The sequence below is a fragment of the Candoia aspera genome, chromosome 8 (genome assembly GCF_035149785.1).
Source record: "Candoia aspera isolate rCanAsp1 chromosome 8, rCanAsp1.hap2, whole genome shotgun sequence".
NCBI lineage: Eukaryota > Metazoa > Chordata > Lepidosauria > Squamata > Boidae > Candoia > Candoia aspera.
Genome location: NC_086160.1, coordinates 78569187 through 78583198, shown reverse-complemented (window position 1 = coordinate 78583198; position 14012 = coordinate 78569187). Strand labels below are relative to the sequence as shown.

General features: G+C 56.7%; 2 protein-coding genes across 4 annotated transcripts in view; one reads left to right on the top strand and one right to left on the bottom strand.

The window, feature by feature from the left end:
• M1AP (meiosis 1 associated protein) overlaps window positions 1-6277 on the top strand; it is a 43511-nt gene extending 37234 nt beyond the window's left edge. For 2 of the 3 annotated variants that reach the window (XM_063309797.1, XM_063309796.1), the window contains 5 exons: window positions 986-1133; window positions 4536-4677; window positions 5001-5210; window positions 5333-5476; window positions 5746-6277. In XM_063309797.1, the coding sequence (XP_063165867.1) occupies window positions 986-1133; window positions 4536-4677; window positions 5001-5210; window positions 5333-5476; window positions 5746-5973 (872 nt within the window). In that variant the 3' untranslated portion in view covers window positions 5974-6277. The remainder of the gene's footprint in view (window positions 1-985; window positions 1134-4535; window positions 4678-5000; window positions 5211-5332; window positions 5477-5745) is intronic. The other variant, XM_063309798.1, reaches the window with a different exon arrangement.
• Window positions 6278-6724: 447 nt separating this feature from the next.
• On the bottom strand, window positions 6725-13295 carry DOK1 (docking protein 1). The gene is made up of 5 exons (XM_063310337.1): window positions 13169-13295; window positions 9676-9972; window positions 8653-8749; window positions 8163-8335; window positions 6725-7937 (listed from the first exon to the last, which is right to left on the bottom strand). The coding sequence occupies exons 1-5, from the start codon at window positions 13235-13237 to the stop codon at window positions 6900-6902; spliced, it is 1674 nt and encodes a 557-aa protein (XP_063166407.1). The 5' UTR covers window positions 13238-13295; the 3' UTR covers window positions 6725-6899.
• Between the last annotated feature and the right edge of the window lie 717 nt (window positions 13296-14012).

The window sequence follows — 14012 nt, the reverse complement described above, 5'->3', positions numbered from 1 at the left end:
AGCTGAAAAGTATAGGAATCAGCCTCCTAATCTAAGTTGCCCCTAGGTCTCAACGTCATGTTACACTGGCCACGTTCCAGGCCTCGGGTGTGGGGAGGGGGTCTTTTCCTTTTCTTTCTTCTTCTAGCCACATCAGGCTATTACAGTTTTTAAAAAATGGTGAGACTCACTCATACTACAATTACACTTCAGGAAAGGTGCAAGGAATAGAAGTCGTCTTCATCCAGTTGCACATGTACTTTTCTTTTTTATTCATTCTGTTTCTTTTAATTATGAAACCTGCCCAGCATCAGTTGGGAATCAGTCAGCCTTCTAAATTTAATTAATAAATACAGACATACATAAATAAAATTGATCATCTCTCTGAAGTGGGGTCACCCTGCAAAGCTGAACAATGGGAAAGCAAAGACAGATAAAAGGAAGGACTTCTTCACGTGTCTGGAGTTTGCTCATACCACCAATCTGGGCAGTTTTAAAAGGGGCTGGGCCATCTATGAAGAACAGGCACCAGTTCCTGGGGAACAAGATCAAGAGAGTGCTATCAGATTCATGGATGACCCCTAGAGCCATCTGGTTAACCCCTGTCGGAAAGTGGGCTGGACCAGGTGGGACTTTGGGTGACGTGTTCTCAAGTCCAGGCACCCCCTCATTTTCACAAGGCTGAGACTGTCTGCACCCGTCACCAGTAGTAGCTCCCTCCCATGTTCTCCCTGCAGCTGCAGCTTCTGCTGGCAGCAGGGACTGACCTTAAACTCTCCTGCAGCACAACAGGTGTTCTGCCAGCATGCTGAGCCCCTCCCCCCCCAAACACACCCGGCTCACCTGGGCTACAGAAACAGCTTTCACAGGGAGGGGGTGTTGGACAGCAGCTCTGAAAGAAGACAGCAGCTCTCCTGCCACCCACCCTCATGCTCCAGTGATATGTGAAGCATTGCACAGCACCTCTGCGAATTCAGCCCTTGCCTCTGCTCTCCTGCCTCTGCAGTGTGGGTGAAGTGTGACATCCAGGAGAGGTTTCTCAGCCCTGCCCAGCTTCCTGCAGCTTGTGATGGTGGAACAGCAAGAGTGGACACTGCTGTCAGTCCATTCTGGATGGCGTCTGGCCTGGCCCCGTGCAAACTGAGAGTACTCAGGTAACTGACTGGGTGAGGGTTTTTGTGGTTGCACAGACCTGGGTTCATCATATCCTGCTTCTTAGCATTTTTGAAGAATATGTCTGACACTTCGGACACTTCTTCCATCTCATCCCCAGCCCTGCACAGAGAAAACCTAGAGTCATCTTTAATCGCTCTGCTGTTGGTGTGGGGTTTCCTCTTCACTCAGCATAAATCTTGCCATACAAGCACCCTGCTGTGGTTTGGTAATATTGCTAGTGATGGCGCAATTAGAGCTGGGAATTGCCCATCCACATTGGCTCAAATCTGATGCAGGCACATTTCTGTTCCATTCAGTTCTTGGGCGCTGCCCTCCATTGTCATTTTGACTTTGGCTGTGACAGAGACTGGATACCTGGGTTGTGCATCCAGTTCTTGGGGTGGGTGGGATTGGTCATTGGAATATCAATTTCATGAAAGACTGAATGCAGTCTTTCAGGAAATCATTCTTCTTATGTCCCAGAATTAAAATCCTAAAACGTATTCGAGTTCATAGATCATTAAACAGAAATGGAGTCATGGTAGACCTCGAGTGAGCTGTACTCACGTCAGCAGAGGCGTGTGTGCAGGAGACCGGCAATGTCCCCCCTCCTTCCTGCCTGCCACCAGGAGAAGCTGCTGGAGATGCATCTAGTCTGGAGGACTTGCTTGGCAGCCTCCTCTCCCATCTGAGCAAGCACTTAGTAGTGCAGGAGCATTTCCTAGAAAAATTACAGTGTGGTGGCTTTGAAAACTACTGGCTATTTTTGGCCATACCACTGCTTTCATAGATTGGAGAATTTCAGTTTTTGATCTGGAAAAAGATCTCCTTCTCCTAGAACAGGAGGAGCAGAAGTGGCTTTCTAGCAAGCCAGTTAGACTTCAGCGGGGCAACGTCTCTTTTTGCAATTGTGGAGCAATGGCTCTTCTCCTCCTGAAACAGAACTGTAAAAAACGGCAGATCAGGTGCCTTCTTTGAAGACAGGGCTGGACTGTTGGCCTTCTGGAAGACAGATGGGCCTGCCAGTCGCCTAGTTCCTGTTTATTCAAGCTTCGGCATCCTTGGTTGCTACATTGCCTTCCCACAGGGCTCTTCCTCATGGTTGCACGTTCTTCCAGTCCTCAAGCCAGCAGAACCGCCCTGCCGAAATTTACATGGCCCAGACAGCTGAGCTCCAATCTGCCTCAGCAACAAGGCGGCCAGTGCAGCTTTGCTGTGGGACAATTTAAGTGCAGCACATGGTGGAATCCCCTGGCATTATCCCCCTTTTTCCCAGTGCCAGCTGCCGGAGGAAAACCTGTCACCAACCACTCTCCTCAAAGAGTAGCAGGGCAGGCCTGGGTGAGTCAGGAGAGGCAGCTGGGTAAGATGATTCAGCCACCTCTTACGTTGCCCGAACGACAAGAGCCAGCGCAGAGGTGCTCCACAGGTGACCTGTGTCAAAAATGGTCCGACAGGCTAGGTGGAGGGACATTGGCTGAGATGAGGAAGTTCTCTCCATGCACCCCCTTCACTCCATGGAATGGGCAGCTGGGCAGAGATGTACTCGTCTTCCAGAAGACTGACAGGTGGGTTTGGCAACCTTCCTGGAACTTTGGCCAGAAGGGGAAAGTGGCAGAACTCTTGTCAATTCCACCCCAGCCTGCCAAATGGCAGCGCTGGGCAGCATTCCATGGAGAAATTTCCCAGAAAGCCATTGGCAAAGGAAAAAGGGCGCTGCCTCCCTCCCACTCATCCACGGCCACGCAGAGCACTTCGTGGCAGCAGCGGCAGCAGCACTCATCTCCCATTTCAAAGAACCAGCAGCCCTTAGACGAGCTGGCTGGTGTTTTGAAAGACCACCAAACGTGTGAGAGATAACAGCTCAAGTGGTTTTTCAGAAGGCTGGTATACCTGTGCAGACGGGGAGCCTGCTCTGCAGGCAGAATGGGCCCTTTAGGAAGCTTCCGTCAAATCCAAGACCTGTAATATTTATTGAAGAAATTAGGAAGCCCAGATCCGCCAATTACAGCCCTGCATTAGCCTGGGGAAGGGCAGCCCTGCTGCTGAGGTGGTCAAGCTCAGCCAACAGAGTGGCACAAATTGTGACACAACATACGTTGTGTTAACCCCAAGGACGAGGGAAGCGTGCTGAGGGGCTGTATGGAAGGTGGCACATGGAGAAGGCTTCTCCCCACTGGCTAGACTGGAAGCCATTAAACAGACATGCAAGAATCCAGGAACTTCTAGTTTTATTACAGAAAAGCTAAGAGGCTGTTTTGAAAAACCTGCAGCAACCACAACTCTTGTTCTCCTGCAATCAGCATTCCAGTTCTTGTGTCTCTCCCTCCCCAGATGGTCCTCGCTTTGAGGCAGAACTGATTTCCATCCACCTCTGGTCTTCCCAGCAGACACATCTGATACTGAGTTGGTTTCCTCTGGCCATGCGAGAAGTACTTCTCGCAGGGGGGACAGGAAGCAGTGCCAGCTCAGTCTAGCAGGGGGCCATGTCTGTGGTTAGGGATGTTCTTTCCAGGGGTGGGGGCAGGGGGGGTCACCATGGCCGGTGCCCCCTCCAGGCCTGGTCAAGACAAGGACCCAGGGCAGCCTTTGCTTCGCAGCTCAGCCGCAGACTCCTGTCAGGCCCCGAGGATTTTGCCTGGCAGGAAGACTGCCTGCCCTCCACTTCTCAGCACTTGCGCAAGGCGTGCGCCAATTGTAGCATTTTGGGCTGTACAGCTCTTGAGCCTCCTGTTCTTTCTCCTGGGACCCGCCTGCCCACTCCTTCCATCTCCCTTTGGGTTGTTCAGTTAACTAGTTCCAGAAGAGCGGAAAGCCCATCATCACCTGGGCTGCGGAGGGAGGGCTGCCCCCTGCCCGCTGAAAGTTGCTTTCATCCCAAACAAGAAAAGGGGAGCAGAAAAGCCAGCTCTGTGGACCACCACCACCACCACTTCCTCCAACCCACCATACGCCTAGCCAGCCATGGCTGCAAGACAAGGGCCATCCTCCTGGCCTCCCTTCAAGGGAGGAAGCACCACCACCGAGGCAGTGAAGCTGCTGGGTCTCCAGAGAAGTAACTGCACAAGTTCCTGCCCTTTCCTGCAGGTTCAGACCCCACTGAGGCAGGTACAGGGGGGTGAGGGGGAAGGATCTGCAGAGCCATTAACAGGCAGGGCCTGCTCTCCCCTTTGACTCACTCAGTGGCTGTTTCCACTGATCTGCAGGAGGTCCCTCTGTCCCTGCAGTTGCCTTGCAGAGATTTTCTTCTGCACCTTCCCTGGGTCTCCAGCCAGCAATCTGCTGGGTGCCATCTTGTGAGCAAAATGGTTCTCAAGAGCAGTGGCAAGCAGCGTTGAGCTGCTGCAGTGACCCTTTCTGGCAGCTGCCCATGCTGCAGCTGCCCAACTTTGCTGTTACAGGGCGCTGAAGGCTGATGGGGTATGTGCATCTGTGCTTTCTGGTCTCCCGCTGGTCATCAGGCCCACAAGCTGCTGGCAGCTGAGCTGGGAGGAACTGGAGGCCAACCAGCAGAGCTTCCAGGCCCTTTGCCATTGTCTATGGGTGAGTCCTAAGCAGGAGGGTCTGCAACTGGCAGGGGCGAAAAAGCCGGCCTCTTGGTGAGGCTCACACTCTGCCCAGAGGGGCAAGCCAATGTGCAGAAAGAGGTGCAGTGGAAGCCACCCAGCCTCTTGGACAGAGGGGTGGTCTTCCCGGAGCCTGCAGATGCTCCAGCAGGCAGGCTAGCCGTGCCACTGGCTGGGTGACAACGGCACCTCGTGCCCACCAGGCCGGAGCACCGCTCTTCTTTGGCCTTTGGTCAGTGGACAGCCCCCAGCAAGGGAGCATGCGCACGCAATGCCCAGGACATTCCTTTTGTCTTCCAGAAGCGGGAATGGCTGCTGCTTGCCAAGTATGAGACCCAGGACAGGCCAGATCTCAGCAGAGGCCTCTTGGCCAGCGCCTTCCAGGTCCTGCTGCCCTCGGCCTCCTCCACCCTGCTGCTACGCCCAGTGGTGACCCGAGAGCTGCTTCTGCCTTGCAGCTTTTCTCACCTTCCTGCTGACCCCCCAGAAGCAGCACTTGCTAAAATGGAGGTAAAAGAAGAAAACCCTGGCTGGGGAGGGATCCAACCCCCCACCCCACTCCTCAGCTCAGTCCTCCCCTGTACAGCTGAAGCAGCTTTCCTTGTGGGACTGCCTGGCCTCTTCCCCTTTAGGGCATCCTTAACAGCCTAGAGCTGGAGGCAAGCTACAACCCCCTGCGGGTGACGAGTCATCTGTACCAGGCCATGAAGAGGTGCCTTGGTCGCCTGCCTGCCTCCCGGGCTCAGCGCTGGGCACCCAGGCAGTGGCCCCGCCAGGTAGCAGGGGACACACAACCTGGGGAGGAGGGCTGGCAAACATGGGCCCAGCAGCAAAGAACTGGCCCAGGAGGAAGGGGCTCTGCGTGTGGCTGTTTATGGGTGCAAATGCACCAGCCCTCCAGGAAGGGCTTTGCTCCAACACCCATGGCACCTTTCAGCCTTTTGCTAACAGAAGCAGGCTTCCTGCCACCCCAGCAGCGGGAAGGCTAGGACCTTCAGGAGCCCCCCCTTTTAACCCAGCAGTGACAGTGGTTCTTCCCCCACAGCACGGGGGTCGTGCACCTCCCAGCAAGGCCAGGGCCACAGTGGCTCCGCTGTGGGTGGCCCCTCCGACTGCTGGCTCCGGCACCCTCCCCCTTTGTCCAAGCAAAGGAAAGGAGACCCCAGGTCGATGTAGCAGCCTTCGCCCACCTGTCTCGGTGGCAGCAGCAGCAGAGCGAGAGTCCTGCCTCGTTCAAAGCCATGGGGAAGGCGCGCCCGAGGGCCAGCATTGAATGGCTCAGGCCCTGTTTCCTTGGGAGCAGCCCCTGCCTCCCCACCTGACCCAGACGCCAGCGGAGCTCCCCAAGGGGATGGGTTTGAACGTTACCAGCAAGGCTTGGGTGGCAGCAGGGGCCAGCCTGCCTGTCTCTCCCCACTCCCCCCTCCAACACAAAATGCTGGGCCGGTCAGGGAAGTATCTCCCCGGGGAGGGGGGTTGTTTGTGACACTTTCAGCTTCCTCATTTCTGTTGTTCGGCCCCCTTCCGGCCCAGGCTCTGCCACATCCTCTGCGTCAATAAACCTCGTTACAGCCCTGAGCAAATGCATCTGCTTCAGCTCCTTCCCACAAAGGCTCCGCGTCCCCCCCAACTCTGGAACAGCATCCACTGCCCTGGAGCCCTTCTCAGCATCCCGCAGAAGCAGGGCAGCAGCCACAGCTCCCCACTGCATCTAGCACACGCGGGGGTGGGGGGGAGGCTCAGCAGAGGAGGTTTTCCCAGTTCTTTGGCAACAGAAGGGAGTGGCAATCCTCTAAATGGTTCGCAAGGCGCCAAGGAGACCTTTCTTCGGCTCACCGCAGAAGGCTGCATCCCAAAGGAGCTACCTCTTGGGGGCCAGAGGAGGCCTGGCCCAAGCAAGGCGGCTGCATGTTCCCAGGGGCTCGCTGCTGCCTGTGGAGGTCCAGGGTGGAGCACGGACCCTCCCAAGGGCTCAGCCTGTGTAGCGCTCGGGCCGCAGTCCTCCTGCAGGAGGCTGCCTTTGGTGCCCAACAGGGCCGCTCCCTCCTGTCTCTTGCCGGCTCCTCCCCTCTTCCAAAAGCAAGTGAGTGTGCCAGGCTGCCTGGCCTCCCTCCCTGGCAGGAAGGGGCAGCAGAAGCAGGCAGCCTGCCAAAGAGAGGTCCCCTGGAAAGGTGGCTCCGGACGCCTCCAAAGGTTGCTTCATATCTCCCCCAGGTCTTCGTACACAGCGACGGGCCGGCTCTCGTCCACAGACTGCTCGTGTCCCGAAGGGCCAGGGGCCGGGGGTGGCTTGAACACGTGGCTATAGACGGGGTCGCCGCCGTTGTTGCTGTTGTTGCTGTTACGGGGCCCCTCCAGGGTGGGGGCCACTCTGGGCTTGCCGGCCTCCGGCTGGGTGGACTTCTTGTGTGCCCGGGGAGGCTTGGGGGCAGGGCTTGGCCGCGGAGGCTTTGGTCCGGCCTTTGGGTGGAAGGCGGGGACAGCATACTCACCAGTTCCAGGACGACACGGCAACTCATAGCCAGCCTGGCTCTCCAGGCCCTGAGTCCGCCAGGCCTCGCAGGGGAGGCGCGCCTCATCATAGATGGCAGCCAAAGCAGGAGCTGGCAACGGGGCCCTTCCCTCAGGCTCATCGTAGATGTGCAGCTTGCCGCTCAGGAGCCTGTGGCCCCCACCAGGCCGTGACCTCAGCTGCTCCTCTGCCAGGCCAGGGTCCTGGGCACGCCCTTCTTCCTCGCGCTGGCTGTCAACCGGGTCGGCATAGAGGGAGTCCGGCCTGAGCCGAGAGCCCTTCACGGCATCCAGGGGCTCGGAGTAAACATTGGCGGCATCCTCTGAAGGGCTGGTCGTCCCAGGGAGCGGGGACCACAGGGAGGAAATAGGCCACTGGCCAGACGGGTCTCGGAGGCTCTGCCCTTTGGATGCAGCTGCTTCCTTCTCCTCCGTGGCAATGCTGGGCTTGGCTGCCAGTGCGCTCCTGGGTACCCGTCTCTCGGGAGCAGCAGCACCCTCACCCTCCAGGCTGAGGGAGTTCGCCATGGCGCTCTGGAGGTAGAAGACACCAGGGGCCTCCATTTCAAGGGAGCTGTTGCTTTGTCGATGCTCTTCCACCTGGGCCTTCTGTGCCTGAATTGCAGCCTCCACGACGTGGAATATCTCATTCCCCTGCTTGGTCTCAAAAGTGAAGTTGCCAGGACCGGACTCACAGCGCCGGCCAGCTTCGAAGGAGAACATCACCTGCACGGGGGGAAGTTGCCCCACCATCAGCCAGGGCCACCTCAGGGTGAGTGGGGGAACACCCCATGAGCCCCTCCCTCGCAAGGCAAGCATCGGGGATAGCTCACAGGGAGCTCCCCTCTGGCTGACCAATTCCGACTCTCCCCTGCTTCCCAGGTCTCCCAGACGGGCCTTCAGCATCCTCCGCCCCAAAACCCCAGCTCCTTTCCTGCCCAACAAGCTCACCTTGTCCCTACCATATCTGCGAAGGAGGCGATAAGGCCACGTGTAGAGCGGCAGGTTGGAGTGGGCCTCCCTGAGGATGAGGCCGATCCGAGAGGCCTTCAGCACGTATGTCCCTTGCAGCTTGCAACGCTCAGCAGCTTCAGTCTTCTGCACTGTGACCCAGAACTCACTCACTGCAGCAGGGGGAGAGTCCGAGTGGAAGGCTACCCCACAGGGAAAACCAAGCGCCACCACCCCATCGCTTGCAGAAGTGGGGGTGGGAGAGCACTTGGCATGCCACAGAGACAGTTTAAGAGCATCCTGCACTTCCTGCCCAGCTCAATAGCCCCCAATCCAGGGTGCACTTTTAAAACGGGGAGCAATCCCACCTCCCAGCCGTGATGTACGACAGCCACGCCTGTGCCACTGAATAAAAGCTCCCAAGGGGGACCAGCTGGAACACCCAAAGTACAGAACAAGACATGCCAGCTGCTGCTCGGCCAAGTCCTACCTTCTTCTCTTGAGTAGTAAATGGAGTTCGTGGCCATTTCCAGGTCCTGCTCTCCAACTTTCTCTGTGCCGGACAGGGCTGTTTTCCCAGGGTTAGTCTGTGACAAGAGACATAAAGGGTTCAGTGACGGCCCTGGCCTAGTGCTTAAGCGGAAAGAGCTGTATCTTCCTTCCACCCCAGAGGCTTTGATGGGATTGGCAAGTGCTCTGGTGTCAAGAGTTCAGATCCTGATCTTTGGGGCCTTCAAGTCGACCAATCTGCTCTGTGCAGGAGTCCAATTCAGCTCCCCAGCAGAGAGCTCTCTGGCCTCCAGATGAACTTACCCAGTGACAGGAAGCTCACAAGGGCACCATTCTTGCCATGGAGCTTTTCCTAACGTTCAGCCAGTCTCCTTCCCTGAAATTCGCAGTCCTGTGCCCAGCCCTCCAGAATGAGAGAGGGGGGCCTTGACCTTTAGATGCTTGAAGAGAGCTCTCAAGTTACCCTCCCAATTTCTTCACCATCTTCTTACAGGACTCCTGATCAAGACTGTTCCTTTCTATGAACTTGCTCCAGGTTGGCTGAACCCTTTTTAAAGTACAGTCCCCAGAGCTAGACATAGTATTAAATTCAGGTTTGACCAAACCCCAAACACCTTGCTTGGAGGACTCACAACAGGGCAAGTGGGGCACAGCTTGGTCACCTCAGTCCCACTCCCCTCATCCTCTGCATGTACCAGCCCACCCATCAATTCTTCAGGGCCTTCTTTTCCCTACCTCCCATTAGCTGTTGTCGCTGCCAGCAGCTTTGTGTTTTTCCCATTCTCCCACCCCAAAACACACCTGCCGAGAACACACACGTTTCAGGCCCTGACGAGATGACACACACACACGCTGGGCAAAAGCATGTTCTGGTCTGGGCACAGGCCACCCAGGAGCATCTGCCCTTGCCTGGGCGGGTCTGTGCAGAGATCGCTTATTGCTTTGCCTTTGTTCTGCCTGCTGCCCCTCTTCCGCCACTGCGTGCTCACCAGTCGCCACTCACCAGAAAGGCTGTCTCGCAGAGCTTAGATACCCAGTCCGCCGCCTCCTGCGGGTCAGTGGCAAAGACGTAAGTGCGGTCACTGGTCTCCAGGCGGAAGGCAGCCAAGCCCTCCTTGCGGCTGCAGTCCGGAACTGGAACGACGCTCACACAGTCTGCCAGCCGCACAATCTTCTTGTCCAGCCTTTTGGTGCTGATTCGGTCGGCTGGAGCGGCCCCCTCCTTGCAGTCGAAGAACTCCAAGCGAGCGACTCCATGAGCGCTCGCTGGATAGAGCACAAACCAGCTTTTCTTCCACCGCTGCAAGCAAAGACAGCCCGTGAAAACAGGTCATGAAAAGAGGGCCAGCAAGAAAGTAGCCAGCTGGCCTGTCTGCCTTCCAAGTCATTCACTCATCTTACATAGACTTAACAATGCCTGGTTCTGGAAGCCTCTGGGCACTTTGCACTACAAGAAAGCCAGAGCAAAGGAGCAAAGGAGCAAAGTCACGCGTGTCCAGAAAAAAGCACCACATTACAAAACAAAATCAAGACTTCCGAGGGCTCACCACCCGCCTCCCCCAAGGCCTTGTAAAATATAACTAGGTTTTTGGTCACTTCCAGAATACTTTCAGCGGAATCCTACCCCAGAAGGCAGGTGCCATGACAGGGGAGGTGCACTTCTGGGGTCCCCTGGGAGAACACTTTAACTGAAGGGACCCGAAATGCAGCCCTACCTCTAATGGGTCTTACTGGATGGGCAAAAGCTATCAGAGACAGGTGGTCCCTCAGGTAACCAGGCCCCATACCACAAAGGGCTTCATAGGTGATAACCAGCACCTTGAATTACACCCAGAAGCCAACTGGTAACTGGTACATCTTGTAGAGCAGTGGGGTAACTTGGGCATAATGACACATGCCCATCATCATATTGTTTTTTATTGTTTTAACTTGTGATTAGCCACATTTTCAAGATGGGCAGCCATATAACTTAATTGATTAAATAAAAGGGGAGAGTGCAACCCTGTTCAGGACTAAAGATGAAACGTTAACCAGCTCAGCAGTTCACTCTCCAACACTGGGAAATGAACCCCGTGACAGAAACGGAGCCAGCGGATTCCTGGGGAATTGGGTGATTTACCAGCAACCAGTAAAGCAGGCCATGAGCTCCCAAGATGGACTGGAATGGGTGAAGCAGCACTGGAGCCACCGGCAGCATTGCTTGCTGGGTCCTGCTCTCTTTTCAATTCCCCTGCAACCACCACCACACATTTCAGGGTTGCCATTCTTTGCCCCTTTCAAAATTAATCTCTGGATTGGGTAGGAAGCTGCCTTCTCTAGCACTGGGTCTGAAGTCTGCCTTCCACTGCTCCGGAGACTGAATCGGGTTTCCCACGTGCAAAAGGGAACAGCCCTGCCTTTACAGAACACATCCCCCCTCCCCAGAGATGAAATTAGCCCCCCCCCCATTGCATTCAGGAAGATCTTTGGGCCCAAAGTGTTATTGGCTCGTATCTTTTTTTTTTTACGGTTTTATTGTTGTTTATTCATTCAGTCACTTCTGACTCTTCATGACTTCATGGACCAGCCCACGCCAGAGCTTCCTGTCAGTCGTCAACACCCCCAGCTCCCCCAGGGACGAGTCCGTCACCCCTAGAATATCATCCATCCATCTTGCCCATGGTCAGCCCCTCTTCCTTTTGCCTTCCACTCTCCCTAGCATCAGCATCTTCTCCAGGGTGTCCTGTCTTCTCATGATGTGGCCAAAGTATTTCAGTTTGGCCTTTAATATCATTCCCTCAAGTGAGCAGTCTGGCTTTATTTCCTGGAGGATGGACTGGTTTGATCTTCTGGCAGTCCAAGGCACTCTCAGAAGTTTCCTCCAACCCACAGTTCAAAATCATCTATCTTCCTTCTCTCAACCTTCCTTATGGTCCAGCTCTCGCAGCCATACGTTACTACGGGGAACACCATTGCTTTAACTATGCGGGCCTTTGTTGTCAGTGTGATGTCTCTGCTCTTAACTATTTTATCGAGATTTGTCATTGCTCTCCTCCCAAGAATTAAACATCTTCTGATATCCTGACTGCAGTCAGCATTTGCAGTAATCTTTGCACCTAGAAATACGAAGTCTTTCACCACCTCTACGTTTTCTCCCTCTATTTGCCAGTTATCAATCAAGCTGGTTGCCATAATCTTGTGTGTTTTTTTTGAGGTTTAGCTGCAGGCCAGCTTTTGCACTTTCTTCTTTCACCTTCATCATAAGGCTCCTCAGTTCCTCTTTGCTTTCAGCCATCAGTGGTATCATCTGGATATCTGGGATTGTTGATGTTTCTTTTTTATGGTTAGTGATGGTTTTTCTCTTATAATTATACTGAGTGTGGGCTGTTTTAGTAAATGGAGATACTTAATGCCTAGACTGCTCATGTACACCAGCAGTTTTCAAACTTTTACAGGCTGTGCAACAAGGCAGTTGAAGAAAACATTCTGGAACCCCAACTGAGAGGCAAAGCTCTAGTGATAGAAAACTGGCTGAGTTTGAGAGAACTCTTTTGTGCTCTCCCATCAGTTTCCCAGGAAACCGCCTCCCCCACCCCCCACACACAGACCGGTTCCACAGAACAGTTTGAAGAACCCAATGCACGCTATCCAGTGGGAAGCTCCAGAGGCAGCATCCAAATAAATAAAGCACGCTCAGCCCAGAAGCCGTAGGCTGGGTTTGTCCAGGCACTCCCAGGAGGGGGCAGAAGGTCGGGTGCCCTCCGCCCAAGGCCCGGAAGCAACTGCACGCAGGGCTGCGGGGAAGAGCCTGAGGAGAGCCAGCCTGGAAGTTGCAGCACAGCTAAAGGCGAGGTGGTAACTTCGTGCTCACGAAGTTGAGTGGGGGCTCCACTCAACTGCGCGCGGCCCTTGCCCTCTCCTGGGAGCGGCGTCGTTTCCAAATTCAGCCGCCCCGCCAACTGGCACAAGGGTGGGGCACTGGCAGGGCGCGTTTGCTGCGGAACCCCAACGCGGCTCGTGGCTTGCGCAGACGCACCGAAAACAGGAGTTTGCTCAGCCCCTGCCCCGCAGTCCAACAACCAGGAAGTGCGAGCCCTGCCGCCTTCCTCCCCGAGAGCGGAGGGGCCCCATCCGGGCCAGCTCTCCAAACGGCGGGGGAGCCGCCCTCCCGGAGCGCCCCGTCCAGGAATGGGAAAGGGAGGGGGCGCGCGTGGAGCCCGACTCGGCGAGCGCGACGAGACCACCGGCTCTCCCCCTAGCCCGGCAGCCTTCTGGCCAGAAGAGGCGGCCCCTCGCCGCCGCACCGCGCACAGTCGGGGAGGCGCTCCCCCCGTGCAGCAGGAGCCAAACCAGAAGGCGGGGAAGCCGTTTCCCGAGCAGGACCGCCCGCCTCGGCCCTCCCCGCTGCACCGGGGGGCGGGGGCGCGGCGGCGAAGAAGGCGCGCAGGAGCCTGCCCCCCCCCCAGGGGGCTCCCCGCCTCCCTCTGATTCCGGAGCCCCAGCCTCGCGCAGGCTACCTTGGCCCCGAGGAGAAGCCCCGGCGGCTGCTGGAGCAGGAGCGGCCCCGCCTTCACCGGTGGGTCCATTCGGAAACCGGGCTGAGCGCGACCGGGCGCGGCGACGGGCGACAGCGAAGCGGAGCCACTCCGGATCCGTCGGAAGAGGGCGGCTCCTCGAGGGCGCGTCACTCGCTCCGCCTCTCCCGGGCTGTGGGCTGAGGCAGCCGCTGGAGCGGGTCTGCGCGCCAGCTCGTCGGCCGGGAAGAAATGCGTGCCTTCGAGCGCGTGCAGAGCGCCTCGTCCTGCCTGCGGGAAGGAAGAGGCGCGGCTGACCACCCGCATTCTGCCGGCGTGGCGCCAGACCCGAGACCAGTCCTGAGCGAGAAAGTAGCTCTGGGCCCGGGCGATCTGAACGGCCGTAGAGAGAGGCTCTTGGGCGAGACGCGTTTAGGTCCGGCTTGGGCGGCCAAACCGCCGCGGGCCCTGTCCTGGCAGGAGATGGCAGCGGAGGGGAAGGAGGCGCCTCGGTTCTGCTGGACTCGCGGGGCACCTTCGGCCTCGCTGGACATCGAGGCCTCCTGGGCAGGGGCAAGGCAGGAGCTGCGGGCGCTTTCCTGGGGACGTGGTTCATCCCCCCGCGGTTGCACACTGAGGCGAAGCCACCGAGTGGGATGACTGGAGGCCGCGGAAGGTGGAATCCATGTGGCCCACAGACTCAAGCAGGGCCAGACATGCGGTTTGAGGGTGGTTCTTGTCCGAACGGTTCCGGAAAGGTCTGTGCTCTCCCCGAGGTTGTCCCCCGTAGCTTGGGGGCGCTTTGGGGTTCATCTCCGTAGTTCCTTAGTTGGTTATAATCCGCCCA

Bases quoted from the DNA above. Each gene is read 5' to 3' on its own strand.
- DOK1 (XM_063310337.1), bottom strand. From the start codon at position 13,237: ATGGACCCACCGGTGAAGGCGGGGCCGCTCCTGCTCCAGCAGCCGCCG. The intron at 9,973-13,168 runs GTAGCCTGCGCG...CTTTGCTTGCAG, and splicing joins GGCTTCTCCTCGGGGCCAAG to CGGTGGAAGAAAAGCTGGTT. The intron at 8,336-8,652 runs GTAGGACTTGGC...CCCCTGCTGCAG, and splicing joins TTACTACTCAAGAGAAGAAG to TGAGTGAGTTCTGGGTCACA.